Source organism: Podarcis muralis, chromosome 16, assembly GCF_964188315.1.
Source record: "Podarcis muralis chromosome 16, rPodMur119.hap1.1, whole genome shotgun sequence".
Classification (NCBI taxonomy): domain Eukaryota; kingdom Metazoa; phylum Chordata; class Lepidosauria; order Squamata; family Lacertidae; genus Podarcis; species Podarcis muralis.
This window is the reverse complement of record NC_135670.1, coordinates 19,907,553-19,928,089: the sequence shown is the minus strand read 5'-3', so window position 1 is coordinate 19,928,089 and position 20,537 is coordinate 19,907,553. Positions and strand designations below refer to the sequence as shown.

At 47.0% G+C, this 20,537-nt stretch overlaps 1 protein-coding gene across 1 annotated transcript in view; it reads left to right on the top strand.

The window, feature by feature from the left end:
* Positions 1–20,537, top strand: part of RNFT2 (ring finger protein, transmembrane 2) — a 30,530-nt gene that overhangs the window by 6,397 nt on the left and 3,596 nt on the right. The window contains exons 3-8 of the mRNA XM_028709670.2: positions 1,940–2,418; positions 3,423–3,499; positions 3,993–4,093; positions 7,694–7,847; positions 19,741–19,890; positions 20,419–20,484. Of these exons, the coding sequence (XP_028565503.2) occupies positions 1,940–2,418; positions 3,423–3,499; positions 3,993–4,093; positions 7,694–7,847; positions 19,741–19,890; positions 20,419–20,484 (1,027 nt within the window). The remainder of the gene's footprint in view (positions 1–1,939; positions 2,419–3,422; positions 3,500–3,992; positions 4,094–7,693; positions 7,848–19,740; positions 19,891–20,418; positions 20,485–20,537) is intronic.

The following is a 20,537-nucleotide window of genomic DNA, read 5'->3' as shown; positions in this document are numbered from 1 at the left end:
AATTACCTTCCCACTGGAGCGGTACCTATTTATCTACTTGCACTTTGATGTGCTTTCGAACTGCTAGGTTGGCAGGAGCAGGGACCGAGCAACAGGAGCTCACCCTGTTGCGGGGATTCGAACCGCCTACCTTCTGATCGGCAAGCCCTAGGCTCTGTGGTTTAACCCACAGCACCACCTGCATCCCTGCAGCAGCTAAAATCCCTTCTTGGATAAAGTTTTTGTCCTCTTGGTTTCTGAGTTTTCCAGCCAGCTTTGCCATCTCAGCATATTCCATCTGCTTGGTTTGCCATTCTTCTCTGTTCGGGACTTTGTCTTCTTTCCAACTTTGGGCTAATAACATCCGGGCGGCTGTTGTTATAAAAGAATGGGGAAATTTTTAAAGTTATTTAGGAGACCACCGTAAGCAGATGGAAAAACAAGAGCAGGGTTTGACCTGCTTGTAGTGCTAAAAATATTAAGGACATTATGGTTTGATATGAAAATTGGAGTGCAGATGAATATGCAGTTGTAGATGTTTAAAATAAGACTCCATGGAGGGGATGGAAGGAAGTCTCAGGATTTGGAGAAGCTCCTCACACAGATATGTTCTTGTTAAAAAGGTAAAGGGACCCCTGACCATTAGGTCCAGTCGTGGCCGACTCTGGGGTTGCGGCGCTCATCTCGCTTTATTGGCCGAGGGAGCTGGCGTACAGCTTCCGGGTCATGTGGCCAGCATGACTAAGCCGCTTCTGGTGAACCAGAGCAGCGCACGGAAACGCCGTTTACCTTCCCGCTAGTAAGCGGTACCTATTTATCTACTTGCACTTTGACGTGCTTTCGAACTGCTAGGTTGGCAGGAGCAGGGACCGAGCAATGGGAGCTCACCCCGTCGCGGGGATTCGAAACGCCGATCTTCTGATCAGCAAGTCCTAGGCTCTGTGGTTTAACCCACAGCGCCACCCGCGTCCCTCATGTTCTTGTTAGTTTGTGTTTATTTTTACTTTGTATTTGTAAAACCAATGAAAATTATTTTTTAAAATGAAATAAAATCCCTTTTGGGAGTCACCTCAGAGCAAGGGGCCTCTGAGATCTTTGGAGCTGGCAGGAGAGATTTTTCCACAGACTGCAGCGATCTACCAGGTGTATAAGGAGAAAGTTTTTTTCCTTGCTTTCGAGCTAGCACCTGATTAAACAAATTTTAGTTTAATCTGATTCTTTCTTTCTTTCCTTATTACTATTATTATTATTAATAATAATAATAATACAGTGGTACCTTGGTTCTCAAACTTAATCCGTTCCGGAAGTCTGTTCCAAAACCAAAGCGTTCCAAAACCAAGGCATGCTTTCCCATATAAAGTAATGCAAAATGGATTAATCCGTTCCAGACTTTTAAAATCAACCCCTAAAACAGCAATTTAACACAAATTTTACTATCTAATGAGACCATTGATCCATAAAATGAAAGCAATAATCAATGTACTGTACTATAAAATAAATAAGTATTGTAGATGATAAAAATTAAAATTCATTTTTTTTCTTACCTGCACTGATGATAGTCATTGTTTGGATGGGGGGCTTTTATTCATTAGCTGAACTGGGTTCCACACAGTCACAAAAACAAATTAACCGAAAAAGCCTCAAAAACGAAAACACAAAAGATATAGCAAAAGCACCAAACGTAATCCAAACAAAAGCACCAAACTTAATCTGTTCCGGAAGTCCATTTGACTTCCAAAATGTTCAAAAACCAAGGCGCAGCTTCTAATCGGTGCAGGCACCCCAGAAACAATAGCTGACAGCCACATCGGACGTTCAGCTTCCAAAAAACGTTCAAAAATTGGAAACCTACTTTTGGGTTTTCGGTGTTTGGGAACCAAGGCGTTTGAGAACCAAGGCATTTGAGAACCAAGGTACCACTGTATTATTACTTGGATGTATGTTTGTGTGTTTATACCAGAAGCCGGAGTCAAACCATCTCCTCCGAGACGAGCGTGGATGAAGGCGGCATTTTCGAAGGTCTCAAGACGGAAGCTCCCTCGCCGCAGCAGCTTTTCTCCGGACTGGGGGGCATCCCATCAGGCACCATCGCAGCCACCCCTTTCCAATCCAGCTTGGTCCTGGGGTCCTCAGCCGGAGGCGGGGAGGTGTTCATCCAGATGCCTTCCTCGCGGGAGGAGGGGCCCAGCCGGCCAGAGGGAGGTCCCTTCCACCACCGGCAGCAACCCCACCACTACCACCACAGCCACCAGCGCGGTTCCTCCCTACTGCACATGGCCGCCGGCGACCGCCACGGACACACCGAGGAGGGGCCTGAGGATCAGCCCGGGACACCAGCCCCTGCTCTTTCGGAGCTGAAAGCGGTCGTCTCCTGGTTGCAGAAGGGACTCCCATTCATCATGATCCTCTTGGCGAAAGTCTGTTTCCAGCATAAGCTTGGTAAGGCCTCTCGTTCGATGCTTGGAGCAAATGTAAGAACTTGGTGAATCCAGTACAGTGGTACCTCGGGTTACATACGCTTCAGGTTACATACGCTTCAGGTTACACACTCCGCTAACCCAGAAATAGTGCTTCAGGTTAAGAACTTTGCTTCAGGATGAGAACAGAAATCGTGCGGCGGCAGCAGGAGGCCCCATTAGCTAAAGTGGTGCTTCAGGTTAAGAACGGTTTCAGGTTAAGAACGGACCTTCGGAACGAATTAAGTACTTAACCAGAGGTACCACTGTAGTGTAGCAGCAAATCCAGGAGTTCGGGCCCTTCATGGCAGTCACAACCACACACACACACACCTCTGTGATTATACAACCTTCCAAGATCATACAGTAATCTTACAATACAGTCGTACCTCGGAAGTCAACACCTTGCAACGCAAATGTTTTGGCTCCTGAACGCTGCAAACCTGGAAGTGAGTGTTCCGGTTTGCGAACATTCTTTGGAACCCAAACTTCCGATGCAGGTTCTCCGGCTTCTGATTGGCTGCAGGAAGCTCCTGCAGCCAATTGGAAGCCGTGCCTTGGTTTCCAAACGTTTTGGAAGTTGAATGGACTTCCGGAGCAGATTCCAAGGAACGACTGTATAAAAATAGGATGCACTGTAATCAATGGACCGACCGTAGGATGACACTCCTTTTGTTTGGATAAATATGACAACATTTGAAATGAGTTCATACAGAATGAAGGAGGCTATTGACATCTATATATGTATTAGGATAATAACACTACAGTCGTACCTTGGAAGTAGAATGGAATCCATTCCGGAAGTCCTTTCGACTTCCAAAATGTTTGAAAACAAAGTGCAACTTCCGATTGGCTGCAGAATGTTGCTACAGCCAATTTCTTCGTGGGCCGGTCAAACAACCTCCACAGGCCGCTTCCGGCCCATGGGCCTTAGGTTGGTGACCCCTGTGGTAGATGTACAAGTCATGTTTCTCTTTCTCTCTGTAGGAATTGCTCTGTGCATCGGCATGGCAAGCACGTTCGCATATGCAAACTCGACTCTCCGAGAACAGGTGTCCCTGAAGGTGAGTTGCGGAACATGGACGCCTCTGGACAGTGGTTGGTGGTTGGCAGTGGGGTGGAAGAGTCTGAAGGGAGATCTCTGGACTCCTGGCATAATGAAGCCCAAGGGCTAAGAGGAGTTCCTTTCCTAAGATAGGTTTCAAACCAATAGGAACATCCTCCATAGAAAGGCACTGGGAACAAGCAATGTCAAGATCAGCTGAATTTTGCTGCTTATTTTTCTGTGATTACATAACAAAAAAGTGTGAGGTTTTGTTTTGTTTTACATTATGAGCTTCCTTAGAACTGGAGAGGACCCATCCCTGCCCCAGGGAATCTACAGTCTAAAATTCACCATAGGCAATGAAAGCAGAGACAGGGATAAGTAGGTTCAGCAGTCTTGGGAGTTCTTTTTTTCATACAGCAAGTTGCTAGACCTCATGGTGGCAGAGAACTATCTTTGGAGTCTCTGGAATTACACATTGGGCTTTTTGTTGTTGTTGTTCTCCTCCTCAGGAAAAGCGGTCTGTGCTGGTGGTGTTCTGGATCCTGGCCTTCCTCACAGGGAACACCCTGTACTTGCTGTATACTTTCAGCTCCCAGCAGTTGTACAACAGGTAAGCAAAACGGCTTGGACCCTTGAGAAAAACAGGTAGTCAGCCGCTCATCAGAAGAGCAAGGAGGGATTGAATGAAAGGGGGAGAAGCACTTTTTTTTGCTTGTGTGTGACTGGAAGGGACTTGGAGAAAGCTCACAGCCAGATAAACAAGGGTGTGAGAACCTGCATCCCTCCAGGAGCTGCTGGACTACAACTCCCATTATCTGTGACCATTGGCCTTGCTAGGTGGTACTGATGGGAGTTGGAGTTCTCCAGCGTCTGAAACATTGGAAGCTGCCTTGCACCGAGTCAGACCACTGATTCACCTAAATAATAATAATAATAATAATAATAATAATAATAATAATAATAAAATTTTATTTATACCTAGCCAGTGTTTCATTTCCTTCCTTCCTTCCTTCCTTCCTTCCTTCCTTCCTTCCTTCCTTCCTTCCTTTTTTGGTAAAAAATAAAAGGTGTCCCTGTGCTCATATATTGATGAAAATGTGGGTGCCAGCACAAAATGGCTGCCATGAGCGACAAGATGTGTGTGATTACTGCCACAAAAAAGGCCTACATCTCAGCTCAGCATTGTCCACAGTGACTATAGCTGTTCAGGGTGCTGAGAGTTGTTCGGAAGACCCCCTATTCTCCCTATTCTCCCTTCACAGAGCTACAATTCCAGGAGTGCTTTAACAACCGATCCTTCTTCCCAAGGAAGTTTGTTTAGGGTGCTGAGAGTTGCTAGGAGACGCCTCCCCACCACTTCTATATTCCTCACAGAGCTACAGTTCCCAGAATTCTCTGGGAAAGGGGACTGACTATTAAACCACTGCTGGAATTGTAGCTCTCTGAAGAGATTTGGAGGGGGTGTGTGTCTTCCTAACAACTCAGCACCCCGAACAAACTACAGTTCCCATGATTCTTTGGAGGGAAGCGATGGCTGTTTAAAGCGGCATGAGGCTGCTGGTGTAGATGGATTCGAGTGTGCAAATCATAGCACTGGGCTTTGTGATCTAAAATAAGGCCATCTCTTAATCTGGATATTCTGGGCCCTGGATGACAATCCGCAGGTATGTTTTGCAAAGCTGAGTGATGTTTGGTATCAAATGGAAATCGGGGGGGGGGGGGGGGGTTTGCCTTGTGGGAAGGAAGGGTGGTTTATCTTCACCTCATAAACTTAGAAAGCACAGACATCAGCCTGGATCTTTGGTTGACTTTCTCTTTGCTCAGATTTGCTATTTTGTTTTTGTTTTTCTTTCCGTTTCCCCAATCTAATTTATTTGTGGATTCAGTTGTGTGTGTCTGCCTGCTTGCTTTTTTAAAATCAATTTCTTTCATTCCCATCTCTGTGTTGCTGGGTTTTCATTTTGGTAGGTCTCTCATTTTCGATTGTTTTTTTGTTTTTAGGGTTTAATTTCCATTGTGATGTGCCCATATTGTGAGTATTTTGATTTCTGTTTATCCCCATCCATTCGTTTATTTACTTCGCAAACAAGCCCGTTGATGCTCCCACCCAGCATGAAACCATATTCCACAGTCGCTGCCTAATTAGGAAGCAAAACCAGTGCTTAACCGTCCTGGGAATGTGATGGGAATGAGGCTTCAGATTGTTCAGTTGCTGTCGGAAGTGTGGGTGCAACTCTGCTTGCAGAAAGGGGTTTGCCTGGGGTTAAAGCAGATAGAGCAAAGGACCTCCAGACTGTGTGTTGGCAAGGGAGAAAAAAAGTTATCAAATGAGAATTCCCTGGATGCCAAGGTCCAGCTTTGGAGCAAGTACAGTGGTACCTGAGGTTACATACGCTTCAGGTTACATACGCTTCAGGTTACAGACATTACATACATACATACATACATACATACATACCGTATTTTTCCGTGTGTAAGACGACCCCTATTTTTTGAGCCCAAAATTAAGAAATGTATGTACCTCAGGTTACATACACTTCAGGTTACATATGCTTCAGGTTGCAGATTCCACTAACCCAGAAATAGTACCTCGGGTTAAGAACTTTGCTTCAGGATGAGAACAGAAATCGTGCGGCGGCGGCAGCAGGAGGCCCCATTAGCTAAAGTGGTGCTTCAGGGTAAGAACAGTTTCAGGTTAAGAACAGATCTCCGGAACGAATTAAGTACTTAACCCAAGGTACCACTGTACTCTTTAGTGTGAGAAGCCCAGCAGAGATTTAAAACCACAAAATACGCAGCAAAGTAAAGCATGGGAATATAGGCTGTTGGACTTTTAAAATTTTCTATCAAAATTATGTTCTTCCTGCAAGAAACAATTTTGCTACTTTCTTACTCTGCAAATCTATTTTTCTGTGTGATTGCAATGCGGAGAATTCCCCTCTCTAGCTACATTCACAGACCACACTCTGCAGAACAATAGACTCTCAAAGCAACACTAATTAATGTCTCATATTGAATGTAGCTGATATATAGAAAAGGCGTTACAACACGAGAAAAGAGACAATGCTTGTACTTTTGTAAACCAAGAAAAACTTAATTAAAAAAAACTGTGGCGAGATTTCAGTCTTCGTTGAGAAGAACGTTCCTTGATTCCTTTTTTAAAAAAATGACAGATTCACAACAGTATTACAAAAGTATTGCATGCTTAAAAACTGATCTAAATATAACTGATTATTCATACAAATAGCTGTTGCTATAATTGTAAGTGATCAAGACATTATCAACAACTTCTTCTAGAAAAATATGAAATTTTCCATCCATGTCCACCCTTTTTATTCTTTTCCTTACTGATCAACCCCTTCCACACCAATCAGACACATGTATACCCAGAAGTAAGTCCCATCAAGTTCAACAGAGTTTTATTCTATATAGATAGATAGATCTAGGATTGCTAAGGTCTTTTTGCATTTATTTCCTCTTCTATAGTGTGCCGTCTATGTAGATTTCAGGCTGTTATTTCATTTTTCTACTGCCTATTGGAAAAATCTTGTTTCTCAAGAATTGTGCGATAAATATGTTAGTTCCTGCTTTGCTTTCTATTGCCTTTTACAGTGACTTTGCTGGAATGTCATGATAAAGCTATGTTTTAGCACAGGGGTCAGCAAACTTTTTCAGCAGGGGGCCGGTCCACTGTACCTCAGACCTTGTGGGGGGCCGGACTATATTTTGAAGGAAAAAAATGAACGAATTCCTATGTCCCACAAATAACCCAGAGATGCATTTTAAATAAAAGGGCACATTCTACTCATGTAAAAACACGCTGATTCCCGGACCATCCGCCGGCCGGATTGAGAAGGTGATTGGGCCGGATCCTGCCCCCAGGCCTTAGTTTGCCTACCCATGTTTTAGCATGATGAGAACAAACTAGATTCCTCCCGGAACCCTGCTGCCCAGCAGTCTCATCCATTTCCCCTTCTGTTTCCACAACATCTGGAAAGAATTTAGAAGCTTTGATGTTCTTGGGTTATCTGAACCGAGCAAACTGCAGTTAATCTTAACTCTGCTTTACTTGAAACGAGCCAATTTCAAACCAGGGTTTAGGAAGCTGTTTCTTTGAAAACCTCTTAGTGGACTGTTTAAGTGAATTGGTGTGTAAAGTGTCCAAATAAATAAATAAAAGACTCGCCTCTTCCTGTCCTGCCCGTTTCAGCCTCATCTTCCTGAGACCCAACTTGGAGAAGCTGGATTTCTTCGATCTGATGTGGATTGTGGGGATCACAGACTTTGTACTCAAATACCTCACCATCGGTTTGAAGTGTCTGGTTGTCGCGTTGCCGAAAATCGTACTTGCCGTGAAATCAAAGGTAAAGAGACAGAGAGTCAGAGAGAGAGTTCTGTTCTCTGTTGGGATGCAGATCTTATTTTTAAGATGATTTTGTTTTGTCTTTTGCCTCTGCATGGGGAGGGATCTGGTGTTGTGGATCAGGCTAGGGCTCCCATCCTTTTCATTCCAAAGAGTTTATTATCCAAAGGGTTCGTTTATATTCTGCTATTTAAAAAACAAATAATCAGAGCGGTTTGCAACAATTGTACATGAAACCATACAATAGAAACCATATGGAAAAGTTAAATTCAGAAGCCGCCTAACTATTATGCAAAGGCGTGTTGTTAATTGCCTCCGTAAATCAGACAGGATGGAAAAGCTTTCAGCACGCAGTTGAAACAGAGGGCACCTGCTGGATCTCTAGTGGCAGGGTGTTCCACAAGACTAGGCTGTCGTCATTAAGGCTTAGTTTCTTGTTGTTGTCAAATGAGCCTGACCAATTGGGGAATGACCAGCAATGCTGCTGCAGATGAGGTCCTGGATGACCAGGTTGAGATTCCTGCATTGCAGGGGGTTGGTCTAGATGACCCTTGGGGTCCCTTTCAACTCTACAATTCTTTGATCTCTACGTAGGGCTTGGGTGGTCCCCTGCCTGAAACCTTGGGGAGCCACTGCTACTTAATATGGACCACAGTGAGCTTAAAAAAATGTTTAAGTATAACTTTATGAAAAATACAGAAGCTTTTCCACTACGGATAACAGACACAGGACACATATTCCTCTATGCCAAGGGAGCAGCAAGGATCCTAATTGCTAAAAACTGGGAAAAAAGAAATTGTGCCAACAAAAACGGAATGGCAAGACAAACTGTTAGAGTATATTGAACTGGCTAGATTAACAGAGGCAATTAGAGATCACACTAGACAAGAGTTTCAAAAAGCACGGGGAAAATGCAGAGAACACTTCACAAAACAGTGCCCTAAAATACATACCTGGACTTGTTTCGATTAATGTCTGCTGGAGACTTTGTGGATATTAAAGTTATAATTAGAAAAATCTTAATAATTATTCATAAAGGAAACAGCTTATAAGAAGTAAACGAGGAGGCCAGATACAGGATAAAGGAAGTCTTTTATTTGGTTGTTTGTTTGTATTGTTGTATGTTATGCTCATTGTATGTCATGTTCACGCTTAATGAGGGTGGTTTTCTGTATTGGGGGGGTGGGGGGGTTATGTTATGTTGTAAATAAAGTTTCCAGCACAGTGAGCTAGGCAGACCAATGGTCTGGCCCTGTAGCTGCCTACTTAATTCAGCCTTTTGTTTCGAGCCATGAGAACAGAGCTATCTTTCTGCAGGGAGGAAGGGTCCAAACTTAGTGGTATAACACCTGCTTTTCATGCAGCAGGTCCCAGGTTCCACCCACAATGGAATCTCAAGGTAGGGCTGGGGAAAGTCTCCTTGTCTGAAACCCTGGGCGGTCGCTGCCAGTCTGTGTAGACAGCACTGGGCTAGATGGACCAAGGGGTCTGGCTCAATGTAAGGCAGCTTTGAGGTCAGAGGCACCAACACTTCTGAATACCAGTTGCTGGAAACCACAGGAAATGGAGAGATGCTTTTGTGCTCAGATCCGGCTTGCTGGTTTCCCATTGGGGCGCCTGGTTGGCTGCTGTGAGAACAGGGAGCTGGGCTAGATGGGCCACCGGTCTGATCCAGCAGGACTCTTCTTATGTTCTTAATGGAATTAGGAAATGAGAAAACGGGGGTGATGGTGTGGCCGTTCTCCTCCTTTGCTCCCCATTTCACCTTTATTCCCCCCAGTTTGTACAGAAGCACTTTTGTGCGGGAGACAGATGGGGACCTCTGTGTTAAGCGCACACAATTATCATCCTTCAGCCGTTGCTGAGATTTCAAGCCAGGGGATCAAAGTAATTCTAAATGGGTTTTGCGCGAGTAGGTGTGGTTGGAAAGGTTTGTCCCTAGATGCCGGGGTACTTAAGAAGAAATATTAATTTACCCCTGGCCGTCATCCAAGAATCTCGCCGCCCTCCCCCTACCGCAAGCCTCTGATGATAATGATTATTATTATTATTTTATTTGGGGAGATTAATGGGCTGGGTCATGGCATAATCCAGCTTGGGGAGCGGGTGATGGTGGTGAAAACCCATCCAACATGCAAACGATGCAAATCGTCAGCCCAAGACAAATTGCAGAGCTGGAAGAGGTTCACAGCCTTTGCTTGCTTGTCTAAGAGCCGTCCCAAGTCCTCATTAATCCTTGTCCCAGAGAAGAAAGAGACTGTGCCTGTATTTTTCAACCGCACCAGGAGGCTGGTAAGATTGCATCTGTCAGGGGCCCCCTAATGGCTCGCAGCACAGATGCCTCATTCTGAAAATACTTTTTCTCTTTGTCGAGACGCTGATCATCATCTCGAGTTGCCGTCTTTCTTCCTGCCGACCTTGAAAACAAGACCCTCTTGAGCGCTAGACTGAGGACGGTGTCTTAAAACCAGCCCTGCGCTTGTGTGCTCTCAGTGGAATTCGACATTCTAAAACCCTTAGCTTTGTATGAGTTCTTAAAATCCCTTAAAAAAGAAAAAAGAGGCAAGCTTCTAGATCTCATGGCCATTCAGAAAAGACAGAAAACCTATGTGTTGTCTCCAGCCATCTGCTGTTTTGTACATAAGGGCATGAGGTGAGCCTGTTGGATCAGGCCAACGGCCCGTGTAGTCTAGCATCCTGTTCTTACAGCGGCCATTCAGATACCTGCGGGAAACATGCAATCAGGATTTGAACACAAGACCACACTCTCCCCTCTTGTGTTTTCCAGCACCTGGTATTCAGAAGCGTTGCTGCCTTCAACAATGGAGGCAGAACATAGCCATTGTAGCTAGTAGCCAGGGGCACATCTACTATTAAACTATTAACGCTTAATCTTGAGGGCCCTTCATCCTCAAGAGGCCCCAGAAGCCACTTTAGACCACGTTGCTTGAAATTTTGCTTGAAAAAGTGTGTAATGCATGCATATAACATTTCCAATTTCCCCTAATTTTCACACACACCCTGCCCCCCCATAACTAAAAAACTATAAGGCAGGGGTAGGCAACCTAAGGCCCAGGGGGCTGGATCCAGCCCAATCGCCTTCTCAATCCGGCCTGCGGATGGTCTGGGAATCAGCATGTTTTTACATGAGTAGAATGTGTCTTATTTAAAACACATCTTTAGGTTGTTTGTGAGGCATAGGAATTCGTTCATATTTTTTTCCAAAATATAGTCTGGCCCCCCACATGGTCTGAGGGATGGTAGACCGGCCCATGGTTGAAAAAGGCATAGGAATTTTTTATTTATGCCAGTGACTTTGACATGTGAGATAATCCAGTACAGCATCTTTAGTAAAAATCTGATTGTATGTATGTATGTGGTGATCTGTTGTGGAACTACCCCATTAAAGAAGATGAGGCCTCCTTGCTGGTTGTGAAGCCTTAACTGTTCAGGCTTCAGGGTCCCAAAAATGTAGGTTTGCCACTGCTGGCAGCCATGACCTCTTTGTTGTTGTTGTTGTTTAGTCGTTTAGTCGTGTCCGACTCTTCGTGACCCCATGGACCAGAGCACGCCAGGCACTTCTGTCCTCCACTGCCTCCCGCAGTTTGATCAAACTCATGCTGGTAGCTTCAAGAACACCATCCAACCATCTCATCCTCTGTCGTCCCCTTCTCCTTGTGTCCTCCATCTTTCCCAACATCAGGGTCTTTTCCAGGGAGTCTTCTCTTCTCATGAGGTGGCCAGAGTATTGGAGCCTCAGCTTCACGATCTGTCCTTCCAGTGAGCACTCAGGGCTGATTTCCTTCAGAATGGAGAGGTTTGATCTTCTTGCAGTCCATGGGACTCTCAAGAGTCTCCTCCAGCACCAGAATTCAAAAGCATCAATTCTTCGGCGATCAGCCTTCTTTATGGTCCAGCTCTCACTTCCATACATCACTACTGGGAAGACCATGGCTTTTACTATACGGACCTTTGTTGGCAAGGTGATGTCTCTGCTTTTTAAGATGTTGTCTAGGTTTGCCATCCCCTTTCTCCCAAGGAGCATGCCATGACCTCATGCTCCTCCAAAATTTGCCTAATCTTTAAAAAAAACACACCTCCAAATTGGTGGCCATCACTGCCGAGTTCTTTAGTTTAACTCTGTACTGCTGCACAAAGAAGTGCTTCCACTTTACCTGTCCCAGATCTCCCAAAATTCAGCTTCGTTGGACAACCAGGAGTTCTAGCGTTAGGAGAGAGGGAGGAAAACTTTTTCTCTGTTTCCCCCCCCCCTCACATTCAGAGACTGGCATGCACCAGGAGGAAGAGGAGGCGTCTGGCATTTCCCAAATTTCCATCACGAGTATTTCTGTTGCTTGCCTTAAAAAATAATAATCACCCACACCCCTCAAGCTGTCGCTCCTTAGCGGTGTAAATGAGAACCTGCCATTTGCCGCCCGGACAACAATAGGCGCCTCGAGGAGCCACATGGCTCTGGCCGTTTTAATTTACTTTAATTCGTTTTCTATTGAACCCAAATGGTATCTGCTTGTTGTGTTGTTTTTAATGGAGGGCGTTCGGGAGAGGTGTAGCCAAGGCCCTCTTGAGAGAAGAGAGGGCCGCAGCTGTTTCAAAGCGCTCCAGCGCTGTGTCTCTGGTATCCGTTGGGCTTTTCAGGTTAGGGATAACGGCGGTTTCTGAAAGGTGCGCCAGGGAGGGAGGGAGGGAACGGTTGTTCTCACACAAAGTTCCTTTGCATGCCGCCACTCAGCGGAGACTGTGACCTTCAGTACCTTAAGGATCGCCTTTCCCCATACGCACCGACCCAGACCCTGTGCTTGTCATCAGAGGCCCTTCTCTCTTTCCCCATCCCAGAGAGCTTCGGAGTATGGCAACAAGGGAACAGGCCTTTTTTGTGGTGGCTCCCTGATTATGGAATGCTCTCCCTGGAGAGGCTCACCTGGCACCATCATTACATGACTTTAGGCACCAGGCAAAAACAATTCCTCTTTACCGCCGCTTATCGCTATTAAATAATCTATGGTTTGTCATAGTGTGGGGAAGAGGACTGTTATTATGATATTTTATTATTAGGCTGTCAGTATGCTTTTTGCTATGTTTTTATCATTGATGTTCTGTAATGTACAGCTGCCATATGTCTGAGATTTCCTGGGCCTATCTGGGATTCATCCGTCGGAAATAGCATCCGGGCGGAATATAAGAAAATCGGCAAAAAATGTCTAGGGAAACCTGGGCATGTGACAACCCATGTCAGAAGTGTTGGGGTTTTTTGGTGAATTTCCTTAAAAATAGCTGAAAAGCTTCATTTTGGGGGGAGATTTTGCTCCCACCCTTAAAAAAAGAAAAGAAAAAGCTCAACAACTTTGCCCCCACTCCCAGAAAACCCCCTTAGTGTCTGGATTTTCACTTTTTGAAATATGGCAACCCTGTGTAATGTGTTTCTTAATGTTGTATACCACCCTGGGATCTTCTGATAAAGAGTAGTATATAAATTGAAATGATGATGATGATGTTACATCCATTGTGCTTCACTGGTTGTGCTTTCTAAGACTCTCTCCACTGGGAGCGAACTGCAGTTCCTTTGGGGCACCCCCATCCCAGTGGTAGGCGGAGCCAGAGGCCAGAGTGGGCGGAGCACCGCTTGTGAGTTTTGACCTTTGGGCAGCAGTTCCACACACGCTTGCGCACCCCTCTCGATCCATCTGGATAAGCAGAGGGCCTGGGAAGAGCTCAAAGACTCAGGGAGAGTGTGAAGCAGGGCTGATGAGAAGGGGTGTGGCCTAGGGAAAGCCCTGAGGGCCAGGTAGAGTGTCCTGAGGGGCCACATTCATACCCCAAGTTTGGAGTCCCACACCTCTAGACCTAATTATGTTAGTGGGCCCTCTCTTCAGACAGTAGCTTGTGAAGGAAAGGCAGTCACCTTAGATTTTGAGACTCTACTGCTCATTCTGCTGAGCGCCCACCCCCGACAGCTGCCTCCAGAGTCCTGCCCTGATGGTGCCACTCTGGTTTGGAAAAATGCCTGGCCTGTATGCTTTGTTTGCAAACACTGGTAGAAAATGTGAATTGATCAGCGGGATTGTGCATACTTCTCAACCGATACAGGTCCATCGTCTCCCAATCCTGGGGTGTGGGTGTGTGATCCTATAAATACGTTCCAGTAATAAAGGATGGAATATTTTCTCACCTGAAAAACCTGTTCGGGCAGAAGATTTAATGGAGAGGGGGCGAGCCTGTCATTGATTGATCTACTCCCACACATGCCTGTGGATCTCTGTCTTATACACATATTCACAAAAATGCCTATTCTGTAGAGTTAGCAAGCCTGCTCTTAGGATTTTCACATGCTGCAGATGGCATTGCTGTAGACTTGAATTTCCTTCGGATCAGACAGAACGTTGGCGAAGGGTTGTAACTCAGTGGCAAAGCATCTGCCTGGCATGCGGAAGGTCTTGGGTTCTATTCCCGGCAATTCCTGGTAGGGCTGGGAGTGTTGTGTTCCTGAAACTCTAGAGAGCTGCTGCCAGTCAGTGTAGACAATACTGTGCTAGATGGACTGAAGACTTGTAAGGCAGTTTCCTGTGTTTCTATATCAGTTTTTCGAACGGCTACCTCAGGATTACGGCTACCTCAGGATTAGGACCCAAGCTTTCCAAATCCAGTTTGTACACCTGTGTCCTCTGGGCAGCATTTAACTGTCTGGGGTGGAGGGTAGGGAGGCAGGGCTGTCCCAATATATTTGGGCACCTGAGGCAAACCACAAAATGGCTCCCCTCCCCGCCAGGGAAGAAGGGGAATGAGTGGAGAGCTACACCAGGAACAAGGGGGGAATAAAGATCTACATCGGGATTGGCTGCCCCTCCAGATCTTGCTGCCTGATGTGGTTGCCTCACCTTGCCTTGTGGGTGGGTCACCCTGGACGGGAGTCTACCATTATAGACCCTACAAGTGTCCCTATTTTCCAGAGACAGTCCCGGATTTACAGAAGCCATCCCGGTTTCTGTGGCGCTGTAGGTGAAACCACAGAGCCTAGGACTTGCCGATCAGAAGGTCGGTGGTTCGAATCCCCGCGACGGGTTGAGCTCCCGTTGCTCGGTCCCTGCTCCTGCCCGCCTAGCAGTTCGAAAGCACGTCAAAATGCAAGTAGATAAATAGGTACCACTCCAGCGGGAAGGTAAACGGCGTTTCCGTGTGCTGCTCTGGTTCGCCAGAAGCGGCTTAGTCATTCTGGCCACATGACCCAGAAGCTGTACGCTGGCTCCCTCGGCCAATAAAGCGAGATGAGTGCCGCAACCCCAGAGTCGGTCATGATTGGACCTAATGGTCAGGGGTCCCTTTACCTTTTACCTTCCTTAGGTCCTAGGACATCCCTATTTTCATTGGATAAATATTGGAGGGTATGGAGTTTTGTAACCCCCAAGCCAAGGAGATAAGTAACTAGGCAACCTTTAGAAGACATTTGAAGGCAGCCCTATTTAAGGAGTGTGTTTTTTAAAATGTTTGTTAATGTTTTTATATATGTTGGAAGCCGCCCAGAATGGCTGGGGCAACTGAGTCAGATGGGCAGGGTATAAAACTCTTATTAATATAGAATAAAGGTAAAGGGGACCCCTGACCATTAGATCCAGTTGTGACCAACTCTGGTGTTGCGGCACTCATCTCGCTTTATTGGCCGAGGGAGCCAGCGTACAGCTTCCGGGTCATGTGGCCAGCATGACTAAGCCGCTTCTGGCGAACCAGAGCAGCGCACGGAAACGCCATTTACCTTCCCGCCGGAGTGGTACCTATTTGTCTACTTGCACTTTGATGTGCTTTCAAACTGCTAGGTTGGCAGGAGTTAATATAGAATAGGACGTCCCTATTTTCATCGGAGAAATGTTGGAGGGTATGCCATTACCTGGTGAGCTGGCCGGACTAGGCCTAAAAGCAAAAGTAACCCCAAAAGACCTGCGAGTCCTTCCTCACTTTGCACCTACAACAGAGGGGAAGGGAGCCGAGAGGACTTTGTGCAGGCCGCCTGCCTTGCCAAACGCCGCTGACAGCCTCCTCATTAGCAAGCGGCTACCCCCTGCGAGGAGCCGCACGCTTTGCTCCAGAGCCTCCCTTCTAATCTACTAAATGGCCTGCGCTTGGGATCTCAGGCTGTTGCCATTACAGATTTGCTCCACACGATGGGCCCCTCGGGAGGCGGAGGCGGGGGGCGGCCGGGTCCTTGAGTAAGCGGCTGGCGTGACCTCACTCGCTTTCCCGGGGGATATGAGATCATCCGAAATGCCGAAGCTCTCCAAAGCCCTTCGATTTGCTCAGCGAGAGAGAGAGAGAGAGCGAGGAGGACAGCTTTGCCGGGTGATCTCATCCTGGGGGACCCCCGGGGGGGGAGGGAGGGAGGGGGCCGAGCCTGCTGTTCTCCTCCAGGACCCTAATGGGCTTAATCCCCCTGGTTTTCACTGGCAGCAAGGAGCCAGTATTGGAGAATGGATGGAAATCGGTCGTGTAAACATGAGTTACCTCTTTTCTTTTAAATGTTTCTCAAGTCTACAAAAGGAGCAGTGTGAATAACTCCCCCAGTATATAAATTCAAGCTTCTCCTCTGCTGGTGTGTGTGTGTGTGTGTGTGTGTGTGTGTGTGTGAAGCCCCCTGTTCTGGGAGGCACAGGGGGACTTAGGAGATTTAGTTTGTGTATTCTGTATGAGAATTGCCTCTTATCCTATGTAATTTTAGCAGATTTGACGGTCTATGTAGGACGAGGGTGGCACTGTGGGTTAAACCACAGAGCCTAGGACTTGCCGATCAGAAGGTCGGCGGTTCGAATCCCCGTGACGGGGTGAGCTCCCGTTGCTCGGTCCCTGCTCTTGCCAACCTAGCAGTTCGAAAGCACATCAAAGTGCAACTAAATAAATAGGTACTGCTCCGGCAGGAAGGCAAACGGCATTTCCGTGCGCTGCTCTGGTTCGCCAGAAGCGGCTTAGTCATGCTGGCCACATGACCCGGAAGCTGTACGCTGGCTCCCTCGGCCAGTAAAGCAAGATGAGTGCCGCAACCCCAGAGTCGGTCACGACTGGACCTAACGGTCAAGGGCTCCTTTACCTTTACCTTATTGTCTATGTAGTGATTGTCAGTGTTTTCGGATGATGCCATGGCCTTTGGCTACTGCAATAAAGTCTACAATGATGACATAGGGAGCTGTCTGGTCAGGCCATGGGTCTATCTGTCTTGGTGCTGCCAACTCTGACTGGCAGCAGCTCCACAGGATTTCAGACAGGATCTTTTTCCAGCCCTGTCTTGGGGGTTGAACCTGGGACTTTCCCCATGCAAAGCAGATGCTGTAGTGCTCAGATGTGCCCCCCCCAATAAATGCTCTTGTCCTCATGGTTCTGAATAATATCCATCACCTGTTTAGCCCACAAAAAGTCCCAGGATCTGCCTGGAAACCCCCGGAAATTTAGCTAGCAGCCAGTATGGAGAAGACTGAACTAGATGGACCAGTGACTTGATAAGGCACATTCTGATGTTCTTAAGAGAAGGGTTGTAGCTCAAAGGTTAGAGCATCTGCTTTGCACATAGAAGGTCCCGGGTTCGATTCCTGACATCCCCAAGTAGGTCCGGGAGAGAGAACCGCAGCCAGGCAGTGTCGCTGAGGTGCAAGTGGCCTGACTCAGTATAAGGCAGCTTCCTCCTGAGCTTTTGACAGCTGCCTGGTGGGATATAACAACAACAACAATTTATTATTTATACCCCGCCCATCTGGCTGGGTTTCCCCAGCCACTCTGGGTGGCTTCCAACAAAGTATTAAAATACAGTGGTCTGTTAAACATTAAAAGCTTCCCTAAACAGGGCTGCCTTCAGATGTCTTCTAAAAGTCTGGTAGTAGTTCTTCTCTTTGACATCTGGTGGGAGGGCGTTCCACAGGGTGGGTGCCACCACCGAGAAGGCCCTCTGCCTGGTTCCCTTTAACTTGGCTTCTCACAGTGAGGGAACCGCCAGAAGGCCCTTGGCACTGGACCTCAGTGTCCGGGCAGAACGATGGGGGTGGAGACGCTTCTTCAGGTATACTGGGCCGAGGCTATTTAGGGCTTTAAAGGTCAGCACCAACACTTTGAATTGTGCTTGGAAACGTACAAGGAGCCAATGTAGATCTTTCAAGACTGGTGTTACGTGGTCTCGGCGGATGCTCCCAGTCACCAGTCTAGCTGCCACATTCTGGATTAGTTGTAGTTTCCGGGTCACCTTCAAAGGTATCCCCATGTAGAGCACATTGCAGGAATCCAAGCGAGAGATAACTAGAGCATGCACCACTCTGGCGAGGCATTCCCCAGGCAGGTGGGGTCTCAGCCTGCGTACCAGATGGAGCTGGTAAACAGCTGCCCTGGACATTTAGTTGATTTGAGCCCTCCCCACAACTTTAGCAGACTGGGCACCCTCTCCACAAACATCTGGAGGGCCGTAGAGGTAGGAGAAGGCTGGGACAAAGGCGAGAGGCACAGCACCCCCTGGGACTGGAAGATATGACGACTGTATTTTTGAGCCGCCTTCCTCTTCCCAGGAGGGCAGCCAGCCAGGAGGTAAACACTGATCTAAATTGCTTTGCAGGTCCCGCAGCGGTTTGCTCTGTTAAAGCCGAGCGCGTCGGGACAGATGCACGGGAAAAGATCCTGGTCCTGGGTTTTCAAAAGGGCCCGAGTCCCGCCTGCCAGGCTGCTGAGCTCCTGTGAGTGGGTGAGGGGGCCTCGGAGCATAGCTATCAACGTTTCCCCTTTTTAAAGGGAAATTCCCTTATTCCGAATAGGATTCGTCACAAGAAAAGGGAAAAGTTGACAGCTATGCCTGGGAGCCGAGCAAAGCAGTCAGTCGTTCACTCTCTTTATTACAACACTCAGGGACCGATGCTCAGAAAGAAACTTCATACGAATATAGGAAACAATCCCGATCAAAAGAAAATAGAAAACCATAGCCATGGAATTACTTATAACTGTATGTCGTATTGTAGAGCAGTGCTCCCCAACCTTGGGTCTCCAGCTGTTTTTGGACTACAATTCCCATCATCCTTGACCACTGGTCTTGCTAGCGAGGGATGATGGGAGTTGTAGTCCAAAAACAGCTGGAGACCCAAGGTTGGGGAACACTGTTGTAGAGTGTCTGGTACAGAAAACAAAATTAGCGGCCCGGGAGGGGAGGGGAACTGAGAAGCAGAAGGCGCAGTTTGTTAGCTTTGCCGAAAGGCAGGCTTCATCCAGCCCCCCCACCTCGAAATGTGCTAGATGGTCAATACAGGAACAACGGTTTTAGAAATGGGTGCCTGAGTTTTGACTGGTGTTTCCCTCTTCCCTCCTTGTTCCTTTTTCCTCGTGTGTCATGTTTTTCTTTTAGATTGTAAGACTGCAGGGGCAGGGACTGTCTGTTTGTAACAGATCATACGTAAGCCACCGGGGGAGCCTTTGGGGCTGAAAAGCAGGGCACAAATCCTTTAAATCAGGGTTTCCCAAACTTGGGTCTCCAGCTGTTTTTGAACTACAATTCCCACTAGTCCTGCTAGCTAGGGATGATAGGAGTTGTAGTCCCCAAACAGCTGGAGAGACAAGTTTGGGAAACCCTGCTTTAAATAAACAAAATCAGAACTTCAGATTAACTCCTAGCAAGTTCTACATACAGGAAACACCTGTTCAAAAGCTCTTTCTTTCCTTAATATGATATGCTTTAAACTTGGTACTTGGTACTGCCTCAGATGAAGCGGCAAACCTGTTTATAGTTCAGTCCAGGTTGCTGCAGAGGGGTGTATGTGAACTGTTGGTTGTAATAAAGGAATAAATGAACTGGGCAACCTGGATTTGCTAGTTCTATGGTTCCAGGTGATAGCCTGGAAGTAGCCTTACCTGAGTTTCCCTCTCTCCTACAGGGCAAGTTCTACCTGGTCATTGAGGAGCTGAGCCAGCTGTTTCGCTCCCTGGTCCCCATCCAGCTGTGGTATAAATACATCATGGGGGACGACCCGTCCAGCAGCTATTTCCTCGGGGGGATTCTCCTGATCTTGTACAGCCTCTGCAAAGTAAGTGGCCGGCCTGAGGGTCAGGGGTGGGGAAAGCTTTAGGCCACTTACAGTCTAACCTACCTCACAGGGTTGTGGTGGGGATTAAATGAGGAGGAAGGAGAACCAGCTGCTCCGCTTTGAGCTCCTTGCAGGAAAAGTGGGATATAAATGTAGTATTATATTTTAATTTATTTTTTTTAAATCCCATCAAGTCATGAGAAAAACCATTTTCTGCTCGAGACCCTGGAAAGCTGCTGCCAGCCAGAGTAGGAAACATTGGTCTAGATAAGACAAGTAGCCTGATCTGGGATAAAGCAGCATTCTGTGTTCCTTTGCGAGGACGTCAGCGCCCATTCACACTGCGCTAGAGTGCAGGTTTAGTTGCCAGTGTTGGTTTTATCAGCCTCCCAGCAGGCTGCCATTCAACAGGCGAAGCTTTGATCTCGCTTCAGAGAAAATGCTGTCGCTTTCCTTGAAAGACAGAAATAGCACCTCCCCCCCCCGCCCCCTCATCCTACGGTGAATTTCTACCTCTTTTTGTTCCAGTCTTTTGACATCTGCGGCCGCGTGGGAAGTGTGAGGAAAGCACTGAAGGTCCTTTGCACCCCCCAGGTAGGTCGGCAGCTGCTTTGCTTTCCTATAATTAAGATAATTGGATGCTTCAA